General features: G+C 40.9%; 1 protein-coding gene across 3 annotated transcripts; it reads right to left on the minus strand.

Moving 5' to 3' along the window:
* Positions 1-659: 659 nt before the first annotated feature.
* LOC122982734 (keratin, type II cytoskeletal 8-like) lies at positions 660-10,952 on the minus strand. Of its 3 annotated transcripts, none has more exons than XM_044352264.1 (10): positions 5,543-10,952; positions 3,448-3,656; positions 3,263-3,323; positions 3,058-3,153; positions 2,735-2,899; positions 2,475-2,600; positions 2,079-2,299; positions 1,897-1,955; positions 1,719-1,747; positions 660-1,670 (listed from the first exon to the last, which is right to left on the minus strand). In XM_044352264.1, exons 1-10 carry the CDS (start codon positions 6,050-6,052, stop codon positions 1,506-1,508), a joined length of 1,641 nt encoding a protein of 546 aa, XP_044208199.1. In that variant the 5' UTR covers positions 6,053-10,952; the 3' UTR covers positions 660-1,505. The 3 variants fall into 3 exon arrangements, with proteins under 3 accessions (XP_044208199.1, XP_044208198.1, XP_044208197.1); XM_044352263.1 differs by having other exon boundaries at positions 660-1,682; positions 1,713-1,747; XM_044352262.1 differs by having other exon boundaries at positions 660-1,747.
* Positions 10,953-11,278: the final 326 nt, after the last annotated feature.

The following is an 11,278-nucleotide window of genomic DNA, read 5'->3' on the forward strand; positions in this document are numbered from 1 at the left end:
TAAGTATATTAGGCATAACTATCCAGTAATATTAGAATGATTTTTAGAAACATTTATAGTTATAATACTGCACTATAATACTAGAGCTTACTAGCTATACCCTGCAACACACGAGCAATGCTGCTTCATGTCTTCTACATTGTTCATTGGTTGAGGATGCTGATTTTTTGCATAGGACATGTAGCTTTAGCCTCAGTCTTTAATCATTATATCATGTATGGAACTAGCCATCGTGTGTATTTAAGACCCTTTTACATGGTTCTCATTTTAAAATGAATCAGTTGGAAACACTGAAAAGTCAGCTGGAGAATAGTGTTCAACCAACTCATAGAGCTTATGCTTCCTGGCTAGAGCTGATAAAACGTGGCAGCAACAGCATTTCAGTCAACAGAATCCATGAAAAGTCTGATTATGTTTATCTTTGTGTGAAATTGAAAACCCACCGTTGAAAAATTTATTGCAAATTTCTATGTTAACTCTCCATCCACCGTTATCATTTTAAACTTCATTATATAGCTACTGTGCTCGAATGGAAATCTCGACGACCGTAGCAACAGTAACTAAGAGGGGTGGGACTTTGCAAACAGTTATAAGCCTAAATTATTTCTATTGTTCAGTGGATACAGTACACCAAAAATCTCAAGGAAGACACAGATGAATATGAATATGAACTCAGATTTATTCCAGACATTAAGATGTTACATATTCAGTTACAATAAATCTGGTTGTCCCAGTCAGCCAGCCTTATCCATGTTTTTTTTCTTTTTTATTCAGAATGAAAATAGAAGTAAAGCAGGATCAAAACAACATTTGTATACTGTAGTGGAGAGCTCATTTTCTCTCAGAACAGGAGAAGAAAAAGAGGATCCCAAAAATCAAATGTAAAAGTGTTTTATGTGGCTGCTTTTGATGACATCAAAATGCATAATGACAGATGTGAGACAGCAGTAGAGACATTGCAGAGAAAAGGAGTTGTAAGTGTGACATATGAGTGTCTGCCATGTAACATCTGGACCTCCTTCTGTGCAAATCTGAGAACTGCCGTTGTCATTTTGTGTGCAAAATGAGTTGCCTTGTAAGGATTCTCTGTCATGATACTACAAGTATCCTCTAGTCTACACGACAGCATATCCAGCAACCAAAAGACAGCCAGGCTGACTGATCAAAGAAAGAGTGAACTGACTCAAATCTCTGCTCCTCATTGTGTTTGGTCTAATAATCTCCCTGCCTCTGCTTGTATTTTGATGTAACCTCTGACTCTCTGTAGGCATGTGGTGCCAAAGAGGGAGCAACAACACAGGAACTAAATGCCAAAAAGAACTGTACCATTACATGGATTTGCCAGCTGTAAATGGTCAAATGCAAAATGTTTCTGAGGCTGTTCGGTGTCTGCAGGGGGGAGAGGGGGGTGGTGGTGGTATGAATGGTTGTCTGGGGGACTGAGGGGACAAAAGGGTGAGAACAAAATAAGGGAAAAAGAAGAATGGAGAAAAAGACTGCTGTTTTTAGAAACGCTGGGATGACCTCACGCTGCTCACTCTTGAGCTCATCATGCTGCTGCCACCGCCGCCGCCGCCCATGCTCATGTTGCTCATGCCGCCATATCCTGCCATGCTGCTGCTCATGCCCATGCCGCCGCCCATGCCCATGCCGCCGCCCAGGCCCATGCCGCCGCCCATGCCGCCGCCCATGCCCATGCCGCCGCCCAGGCTCATGCCATAACCTCCACCACCTCCTGAGGAGGCACCTGGAGATGAGAATAAGATGTTTTCAGATGACAGAATAATTTTGAATTTTTATTAAATTATGAAATGAAATTATGAAATTAAATATCCTAAACTGGCTTGGATATTATTTGAAAATTCAAGATATGATATACTGTATGTCAATACATACCATAGCTGCTGGTTGAGCTCTGTACGTGGACGGTTGCGGATGCACCACCAGCGGCAATTCTGCAGAAAGATACAAAAATTAGCTATTTTAGCTGCTGATGTTGCAGCCTGCACAGTATACTCTTTCACTCTGTGTTTCAGGTGATTAAATGCCTTGTGAGTTAAAAGTGGCTAAGCTTTTACCTGGATTCCTCTCCTTCCAGAAGCTTCTTATAGGTGGCAATCTCAATGTCCAGAGCCAGCTTGACGTTCATGAGCTCCTGGTACTCGCGGACCTGACGGGCCATGTCCTGTTTGGCTCTCTGCAGGGCATCTTCCAGGTCCTTGATGCGGGCCTTGGCGTCCCTCACTGCAATCTCACCACGCTCCTCAGCCTCAGCGATCTGGGCCTCCAGGCTGACACGCTGAGAGGTTGGAAAGTTAGCAAAAGCTTTAGATGTGATATTTGTCATTCAAAATGCCTTATACATGTTCAGCATCTGGTTTCAAACATAATGTTCAGGAAACTAATACCATTTAAAACATTTTGTGCATAGCTGATATACTGAAAGTAATTACAGCTGTTAAATGTAAGCTTACCTGTGCCTTGACTGCCTCAATCTCATTCTGGAGGCGGCTAATCATACGGTTGAGCTCAGCAATCTCTGTCTTGGTGTTGCGAAGGTCATCTCCGTACTGACCTGCAGAGCTCTGCATCTCCTGGTACTGTGGGAATAAGATTAAAAATAACTGTTATTACCGATTCCATACACCATCCTGTCTCCTGTATTTGTAATCACAAGGTATGTTTTTCATATTGGACTTGTTGATATTGGTGAGATCTCTTTCTCTCTACCTACCTTCTGTTGATACCATGACTCAGCATCAGCACGGCTGCGGTTGGCGATATCCTCATACTGAGCCTTCACTTCAGCAACAATGGCGTCCATGTCCAGGTTGCGGCTGTTGTCCATCTCCACAATGGCTGTAGTGTCCTTGATCTGTCCCTGGAGCTCACGCAGTTCCTGAAAAAGAGGTATATGAATGATGAATAAAAGCGGCACAAAATCTCTATCTCTATTCTTTATCTGTGCCCTCCACTTTAATGAAGATAATAAATGAATCACTGTTTTCCTAAAAATGACAGACATAATAGGACTGAGGTGTAGTTTATTTTTCGTACCGCTTCATAGACAGCTCTGAGGAAGTTAATCTCATCCTGAAGGGCATCAACCTTGGCCTCCAGCTCAACCTTGTTCATGTAGGCACCATCTACATCCTGTAGTTGGAGAAGAAAGTCGTTTACATTGGATTCAAAGCAATAATTCATTTAATTGTTGCTAATGACATGGTGGAGTGACAGGCTTTATAATCGCAGATTCACTCACCTTCTTGAGGAGAACAAACTCATTCTCCACGCTGGCACGCTTGTTGATTTCATCTTCATATCTGACACAAACAAACAGAGGAAAAATTAGATGGTGGAAAACAACTGTGGGCAGAAGCTACTGCTGTGTTCACAGATGTGGAGGACCATTTTACACTTATGTTTCCTCTGCTGGTTTGAACTCACTTGTTCTTGAAGTCCTCCACCAGCATCTGCATGTTCTTCAGCTCTCCCTCCAGCTTGATCTTCTCATTGCCAAGCCCATCCAGCTGTCTGCGCAGGTTGGCAATGTAGGCCTCAAACATGCCGTCGATGTTGGAGCGGGTGACGGTCTGGTCCTGCAGGAGGCTCCACTTGGTCTCAAGCATTTTGTTCTGCTGCTCCAGGAAGCGGACCTAAAAGGTAAAATTCAATGTCAAGTTTAGATCCACTGTCAGCTTGGGAAAGGTTAATATGTCTGAATGTGTCAATAGGACTACATAATACACTGGGAATAAAGCAGATTTATTTACTTTGTGGTTAACAATATATTGCTTTCATTTCATCATTTTCAGCAAAATACAATTAAAAGAAGATGAATATATTTGCTGTCTCTTTTTCTTCATGATTAGGCATGCTCACGCTAACAAAGATGTTTGTCTTCTTTGTTTTACTTCTACACCTGTGTGTGACTTTCCCACACAAAATGCCCGGTATGCACTAAAATTGGCAGCTGCACTAAAATGCAGGGCAGGGCTGTTTGTAACTCAATCCACTTTGCAGTCTCTCTGCACAGTAAAGTGAGCTCTAGTGAGACAATTATTTGAGAGCATCTGACATGTTTCTGAGAAGCATGTTTGAACACCTGCTCCTAGCAGAAAGTAAATGTATGGGAAGCACAGCTGAAATGCTCTGCCATTCTGGGTTTGAGGCCCTCAAGAGGGTTAGGGTTAGGGCTAGGGTTAGGGTTAGAGCCCATCCTTCCGTTTTGGGTGTGTAGGTAAGTTTTCTTTGTTTTTTTTTTAGGTAAGGCAAAGCATACTGTGCCACACCTCAGCCTCACCTCTTCCTTTAAACACCCGACATTACCACTCCCTGGCCTCCGGGATGCATACTTTCACTGAGTGAACTTGCCTGCACAGTCCTCAGTAAGAAGTGTTTCATGTCTGAAGCAATTAACTATTATGCCAACTGATATTTCATATAAATATCAAATTAAACACTTAATGCTTTCTTTTCTGTTGTAGGATGTTTGTAACTCTTTGCATTCTAAATTTAAAAAATATTTAATTTTGAATCATATAGTAAGAAGTACTTTGAATGAACACACTGGGATCAGTTCACCTTTGTGAGGACAGATGAGGTGTGGTATGTACACATTGCAGAAAAAGCTAACTGAGCATTTTCTCACGCAGGGTGTGGTTAACTTGTTTTTCATTTGTGCCTGGGAGGAAAATAGTCCCACATCTTCTTTATGAGGTCTTCAATTATACATGAAAGTGAGCAAGAATGAAAAAACTCAATTATTGCATCCTCCCTCATCATACGGAATAAATGACAAGAGGTAATCCAAAGACTTTTGAAACATTACCTCAAACCTCAGCTTAAATTGTATGTATCGTGCAGTGCATTGCAGATAGTTAAGAAGAGGTCTGCTGCACCATCGAAGGCCTGTGAGTCCTTGCTGCCATGGGAATTAATGATAACCTGATCCCTTCTTCCCCTTACACAGAGAGCCATCAGTCACTGGATATGGCTACTCTAGTGTTTCCTGCCTCTCACTACAGAGACAGCTGGCAAGGGGCCAACTATGGCCAAAGAGAAGTTAGGAGCAGAGGATGGCTTTCAGTTTTAGTGCACAGGCTACCAGATGCACTGTTAGGCTTTGAGAACACTGCTTTAGAAGTGAGGTGCCCACACTGCAGTAAAGACATGTTCCATCCAAACAGACTGAATAAATTATTTTCATAGGCTACTAAGAATATTATGCTTGGTAGTATTAGTTGTCAGTGTTAGTTCTAACAAGGCCCATGGTGCACACAACATCCAGGTTTGGATCTGCTGCTGTGTAATATTTAATGAGCCCAGGTGGTCCTTTAGAGACAGTCTGTTGCAGCTATTCAATTTTGCAAAAAACAATTAACTTATTCATGTCAACATCTATTGTATGACCAAATGTTTTTAGAGCTAAAATATCAATATATTCTGGACTGAAAAATGACATGTCAATTTAACGTCAGTGACAATATTTTCTTTTAAAATGGTTTGGGACATAAACTTAAGGCAGAAGATTGCCACTTACCTTGTCAATGAAGCTAGCAAAGCGGTTGTTTAGGGTCTTGATCTGTTCTTTCTCGTGGGTACGGACAGTCTGGATGTTGGGGTCGATCGAAAGGTTCATGGGGGTCAGCAGGCTCTGGTTGACTTGGACATTTGTGATCGGGGGCACTGCGAAACCTCCTCCACCACCCATTCCGAAACCACCTCCAAGACTGTAGCCAGAACTAAAACTAGCACCGCCGCCGCCGCCGCCGCTACCAGTACCAAAACCAATCCCAAAACCACCACTAACACCACCACCCATGCTTGACCTAACCATTCCACCTCCAATGCTGGATGATGATATAGAGTATGATGATGGTCTAAGCATAACGGCAGATCTTGAGGAAAATCCTCCTCCTCCTCCTCCTCCTACTGATACACGGCTGCCACCGCTGTACCCGCCACTGCTGAAACTGGCACCACCACCACCGCCGCCGCCTCCACTGTAGCTGGACCTGACGGTTTTCACGCTCATGGATCTCAAAGACATGGCTGGTTTAGTTTCTGCTGAAAGGTACACAGAGAAAAGGGGAAGCAGAGAGACAGAGGTTTGGCAGAGCAGTGGAGCCCACTAAGAGGAGAGTCAAGTTCCTCTAAGTATCTTCTCCCTGTCCGTGATGGATTTTTATCTGCCTCCAACTGCAAAGGACGTCCCACTAAGGTCCACCTCCTCTGCACCTCCCCCTCAACCCTTCTCCAATTACCTGGATCCCGGAAGGTGCACTTGCAGGCAGGTAGATTGACTCGGAGCAGCTCAACCTGTCCGACTGTTAACAGTGCCATCCCTGTAAAGCGATCAGGGCTCGACACACCCAGGTACTCACAGAATGGCATCGGAGCCGCAGGGTGAAAGGGGTGGAAAGATGTTGGCAAAGACATTCTTACTTCGATAGCTGGGGGCTTTCTGAGAGGCTTGTATGTGGTCGGGGGAGTGTAGTGGGGGGGCTACTTTATTATTACACAAATCACCTTTGAATGCTAATCATCCTATTGCAAGATAGATAAAAAGTGAAAACTTTAAAGCATCAACAAAAGTTTTAATTAGTTAAGTCTTTTTCACTGGATATGTTGAACTCAGTTTGATCAGCTGATTTTATAGCTTATATTTGAATGCATGTGTGCAAGTAAAGGTCTGGTGGACAGTGACTATCCAAGTTATCATGCTCTGAAAGCATCCTCTTTGTGCTACTTAGGGATGCAATTCTATGTTTCTTCATTAAATTCAAATCCAGGATTGGAGGGATTATGTGGGGGAGATTCATATACTCTGCATACTCTCCTGGAAGTCCCTCTTTTTTCTTGTGATTCTGCAATCAAAAATTGAACAAAATACAAAGTAACATACTCTGCCAACCAAATCACCCTTTGTGTTCAATTTAATAAAATTTAATAAAATTGAAAACTGGGACAGAAATGTTCCACAGAACACAGTGTCAACAGTGAAGTATATATTTAAACCTGGAAAAAATCAAACCAAAACTATCTGCATAACTGACTACTTTCTTAGAGAATGTAAGCTGGGGTTTTACTGAATCATTCAGCATTACGTTTGTGGAGTTATGGTGACACATACTGTAGACAGTGAATGAGAGGAGACACATTTGACTAATTAATAAAAGGAAGTTGTGGTGTTGATTGTGTTGGTTGATGGAGCACAACAGTAAAAGCTGTTTTAGATTTAGTAGTAATATAAAGAGAAAAAGACTTGTTAATCCTCAGGAGGGACCTGGTCTTGCAGGAGGTTCCCTGCAGGCAGCAAGGTAATTACACTCTGTACAGAATACTGTATGTAGTACAGTAGAGAACATATCTAGAACAGTATGTTGAGTTCAATGACAACACAACTTTGTCCTCAAAAACTAAAATAAACATTAATTTTAAGTAAAATCCACTAGATTCAATTAATCGTTATAAAATATTTTAAAGCAGTGAAGAGAATGGGGGGTAAATTGGTGAAGAACTACACGAAGAAATGAGTCTCGAATTCCAGAGTTATTTGTTTAATTCCACCACCCTGTCATTTATGCGTTCAGGCCTGCAGCTCGTGGGTGCTTGAGGGTGCTGTTCGTGCCGTCTTCAACACTCATACCACTCTATGTCTTCCACCGGTTAGTTTGCCGTGATCACCGAGGTTCAGTTAGCATCACTACTGGTTTTTAAATTCAGTGGCACATTGTAACTATTTATTGCAACTTTTTAAATGTTGCAGCTTTATAATGGAAAATTACATATTGGATCTCTTTCACGCATTAATGTCAGCTTGCAGCCGAACGAACATCAGGAGTTAAAAGAAGACCAGATTTCTTGTTCTGACAGAATTAAATCAGTTGATACTTGTTGAAACCCATCTTAACAGCTCTGGTATAGGTGTTGGCTTCCCAAACTCTTTATAGTAGTAGTAGTCTAAATGAGCTGTAGGGCAACAACTGAGTCACACCCCCCAAAAAAACCAACATTGCTTCACTCTCTTATCCAACATTGTCGTCTAAGAACTACTGTTAACATTGCTTGCATGTGCTTCTGCAGTTGTTTTCCATACAATATACAGCAACTAAAGCATGGTTTCTGTATGGTTAAGTCTGGGTAACTGAATTGGTTATGGCTATGGAAAGATTGTTACCATGCATTGAAATCTGTAGCACAAAAGCATTGATCCAAGGTACAAGACTAAGGGCATTTACAGTAGTTTGTTTGCTCTGGTCCAAATCAGTACTTGGTTTCGTTTGTTATCCCACAAAAAAATTTCAGTGAAACAAAATGCATCACTCAAAGCCATATAGCAACGTTCAATGCGGTAATTGGTCAAGAATGTAAAAATAATAAGAAGGTCCTGAAGAAAAGACCTATCTGCCCAAATATCAAGAAAGCAACATACGTTTTTGCTGGTCCAGATTGGGCCTTAATTCATGCTCGAGCTAGCTGCTAGCAACTGTTCATTTCGCTCATCCACATCCAAGTAATCAAAGTGCACCTGGCTATGGGAGCCATTTAGCTCAAACTTGCAGAGTACGCCTTGTAGTCTGGTCAAAAACCGTTCCCACTGCAAACAAACAGTTCCAGTCATCAAGGCAAACAGTCAGAGAAGATCTGATGATGGAAATATATGTAATGCTTTTAAGATGACAGAGGATCGGTATAGAAATGCAGTATTGTTGGGTCCCCACTCACAATAGGTGTTAAAGGAAATGAACAAGCAGATAAAATGGCATAGAAGGCTCTTAATGTATATGATAACAAAGTGATAAAAGCAGTTTGTGGTATGAGAAAAGGCAAACAGACCGGTCATAATTAACACCTAGCAGAAGGAATGGGTTACAGACAATAAAGGGAGACTGCAAAAGTCAGATAATGTCAAACAGTTTAAAGAAGGATGTCGTAACTGCAAAGAAGAGGTGATCATTACACGGCTAAGGTGTGGAGCATGCAGGTTTTAATTCCACAGTATATTTGATGGGGAAAAGTCCATGAAATCTGTGTCAGTGGTGTTGTAAATATAATACAAAGAAGGAGACAGTTAGACATGAATATGAGTAATCCTTACTGATTATAGGTCAAGACTTCAGGGAAATCAGAATTGGGTTGATATAATAGGATGTGAAAAAGGATGAAATAGGATGTCATTCATGCATACTGGTGTACAGTAACTATATAATGAACACATAATTACCACAAAAAAAACAAACATACTTGACGTGTCAAAAATGATTGCCCATAACACTCTTGACCTTTTGAAAATAACCGACAGTCATCACAATAAATATCATGACATTTCACCAAGACATGATTATATAATGAAAGCTTTTCACCTTTCCTTAAAAGTAGTGGCACCCACAGATGTGGTACAGGATTGTATTTGATTTCATTGGTTATGACAGATGACATTTCAGGTTTTCCAGTCAGCACATGTAGAGGAATGTTCACAAACTCATTTGCTCTGTGAGAACCAATCATGAGATGGGAGTTTACTCTACTGAAACTTGGCAAGAGGAACTACTGAGAGAAAAGAGTAGAGAATTAAACAAGGATTAATTAGTTCTGTTGTGGAATTGTTTTCTATTTTCTAATGCCAGTTAGGACAGCATTTGTCTTGTATAATGTTGTAATTTGATACTACTCCAGTATTGTACTGTGGTAACTTTTTAAAAATATCTTGCTGTTTGTTTTAGCCGGTGCAAGATCTATTAGGTCATGTGCTTAGGCATGGGAGGTGCGTTAGTGATGTTCAACAATAATGATAAAACTCCAGATCAGCTGACTATGAATGGCTGATTAAACAGAAAATACTGTATATAGGCTTTTTGTGCACTGCGATGTCGGAACACGACTCCAACATGTCTGGTGACGTATTGGTCTGATTACACCTACAGAATATGAGTCTGTCCCTGTTGGGTTGAGTCATATTGAATACAAAATAAATTCCAATAGTTGTTTAGATATTTCAGTCTGGACTAAAGTGGTGGACCAACCAACTGACCAACGGACACTGTCATCCCTGGAGCCTAAAAATTAGGAGATTTGTATGCCAAACTCCTGTATTAGGACATTTTCAGGTGTATTGTTAATTTAACATTACTAAACCAAACCAAACCAAAACTTGTCCACAGTATTCAGATGCTCAGCCCATCCTCAGTTAAGTGTGAACTGTTATTACAGATGAACGGAAGCACAGTTAGTCGAACAGACCTTTAAATGCATACATAACCTGCAAAGTCATGCATTCAATACTGCAGCACAAGCAGACATTTCAGATTGCTCATGTGCAAAAAATGTGCACCAGCGTCTGCTTAGATGGTAAGTCAGTTTATCTGTATACTTTATGTTGTTGTTAGGAGCTAGCATGGTAGCTTAACTACTACCTATAGCTACAGAATACCAGTTAGCTGGAAAACATCATCACATAAATACAGTAGATGCCCTGAGCAAGGAGTGCATGAAATGATGTATGCTAAACAACAGAGTTGAATATACTGACAGAAATATACACAACATGAGGTAACAACGTCTGTAGATGGGTTTCCTGATTTACAAACAGTTTGGTATGACACAGCTCCAGGGCAGAATACACAATGTTATGATAGATAGAATAGTTTCAGTCTTTAGATGTAAGACAACATGATGGAAAACAAAGAAAGTGTCACTCAGGCAACTAATGGCTGCAGTAGCTAGCTAACGTGACATGGAATCCCAGTTAGAAACGATAGCGGTAATAACACCAACACAAACTAAACTAAGAAAGAATTACATGATTCCTGTGTCCCATACCATCAATAAGCATCACAGGTTAAAGGATAGGTTCATCATTTTTCAGTCAGGTTCCCATATGAACACTGGAAGACTTTTTCCTTGCTGTAATCATTCCTTCTGTTCATACTGGCTGTGAAACGATCCCCTTCAAAAGCACTTTCAATGTAAGTGATGGGGGCCAAAATCCACATTTTGTGCAAAAATACATTTAAAAGTTGATCTGAAGCTTATATGAGGCTTCAGCAGTCTGAGTTAGTCATATCAAGTGGATATCTGACACGCTTACAGTCTTTTTAGCATCAAATCCCCTCTTTGTGTTTCCTCGGACAGTTTCCCTGTTGAGCTGCGGTGGAACAAAAAGAGGGGCTTTGGCACTAAAAAGACTGTAACGTTGAAATATATCTATTTGATTTGACTAATTTAAAGCTTTAGGTAAACTAATATAAATGCATTTTTGCACAGAAGGTAGACT

The sequence above is a fragment of the Thunnus albacares genome, chromosome 5, assembly GCF_914725855.1.
Source record: "Thunnus albacares chromosome 5, fThuAlb1.1, whole genome shotgun sequence".
In the NCBI taxonomy this organism is placed as follows: Eukaryota; Metazoa; Chordata; class Actinopteri; order Scombriformes; family Scombridae; genus Thunnus; species Thunnus albacares.

Coding starts and splice junctions, on each gene's coding strand:
- LOC122982734 (XM_044352262.1), bottom strand. CDS start 6,052: ATGTCTTTGAGATCCATGAGCGTGAAAACCGTCAGGTCCAGCTACAGT. Junction 3,154..3,262: donor AGTTTGTTCTCCTCAAGAAG/GTGAGTGAATCT, acceptor CTCCAACTACAG/GATGTAGATGGTGCCTACAT. Junction 2,900..3,057: donor TCAGAGCTGTCTATGAAGCG/GTACGAAAAATA, acceptor CCTCTTTTTCAG/GAACTGCGTGAGCTCCAGGG.